Source organism: Lactuca virosa, chromosome 7, assembly GCF_052849685.1.
Source record: "Lactuca virosa cultivar CGN04683 chromosome 7, Lactuca_virosa_CGN04683_v6, whole genome shotgun sequence".
Classification (NCBI taxonomy): domain Eukaryota; kingdom Viridiplantae; phylum Streptophyta; class Magnoliopsida; order Asterales; family Asteraceae; genus Lactuca; species Lactuca virosa.
In genome coordinates, this window is record NC_136432.1 from 76,924,314 (window position 1) to 76,925,499 (window position 1,186).

The 1,186-nt window shown below is 37.0% G+C and overlaps 1 protein-coding gene across 1 annotated transcript; it reads right to left on the minus strand.

Moving 5' to 3' along the window:
• Positions 1 to 352: 352 nt before the first annotated feature.
• Positions 353 to 1,186, minus strand: LOC145126804 (F-box/LRR-repeat protein At4g29420-like). The gene has a single exon (XM_079062100.1). It carries the CDS (start codon positions 1,184 to 1,186, stop codon positions 353 to 355), a length of 834 nt encoding a protein of 277 aa, XP_078918226.1.

Consider the following 1,186-nt stretch of genomic DNA (forward strand, 5'->3'; position numbering starts at 1 on the left):
TAGAATTTTATATTTAAATTTTCTTTTAAATATACCCATGTAATAAACACGTCTCAAACTTAGCACCATAAATATATGAATATGTAATACCATAACAACCAAGAGTATTCCAAAAGATACAACCATAAAAACTTTAACTAAGAAGCACTTCAACTATTAGAAAACTCACTTAATTATGGGTCCTGCTGAAGCTACTTCACTTCAACTCTTCATCGATCATGTCTTCCAATTGATCATTGATCCTATCTTTATTCTTTAGTCAATCCTTCCTTCAAAATTATTTCCCTGGCCTAAACACCCTTCTACAAATCTTTTTGTTTTCTTTTTTTTCTTTTGATCATATGGAATCTTATCATTCCTCCTCAAGAGTTTTAAGTAATTGCTCTTCAGGGATCCAAGAATCTTCCCTTCCTTCCTCCCAAATCCCCCATCCCCACTTCAGATCAGGCCACTGAGCCATGCACTTAGTGATGCAATGTTTTGATACATTAGAAGCAACACCACGGTGGATGAGTAAAGAGATTTCTACACAGTTGAAGCATTCTTCTAACACGCGATCAACCAAGGCGAAAGTCATCAAAGGATCAACCACTGACAAATACCCACAAAATCTTTTCACGCCTTTAAACCCAATGTCGCCACACCACACCTCAAATTCTGACCAAACCCTTGGTTTAAAACACAAAGAAGTTATGTTCAGGAAAGTAGCGAATAAAACCTCTAGGGTAAATTTGGAATTTCCACCTGCTCTTATATCTAAGGTCAGCGTTTCTACGATTTTCATACGATGAAACTTACGAATTAAGGAGCGAATGTTTGAACACTCGAGTTGTACAGTTTTCAAGTTCTGAAATTTTTTGACTGCAAACGCGTTCAAGTGATCAAGTGAAAGATGCAAGTTGTAGCACAAAGGAGCTTCAATATAAAGGGCAGCGGGACTTCTACACTCGAGTCTGAGTGTGATGAGATTGGGTGTGATTATACATATATATGATGGTGAATCTGTTACAGTCCAATGGCAGGTTTTCAGGTTGAGGAGGTGGATCATGGGCATTTTGAGACCTCTAACATCTATCAAGTTCAGAACTTGAAGATTTGGGAAACATGTATTTAAATCGGTTAGATTTTTGTCATCTAATCTTATGAGTTCAAGTGTTAAACTTGTTAGCATTGGCATGGCGTTCAT

Bases quoted from the DNA above. Each gene is read 5' to 3' on its own strand.
- LOC145126804 (XM_079062100.1), bottom strand. From the start codon at position 1,186: ATGAACGCCATGCCAATGCTAACAAGTTTAACACTTGAACTCATAAGA.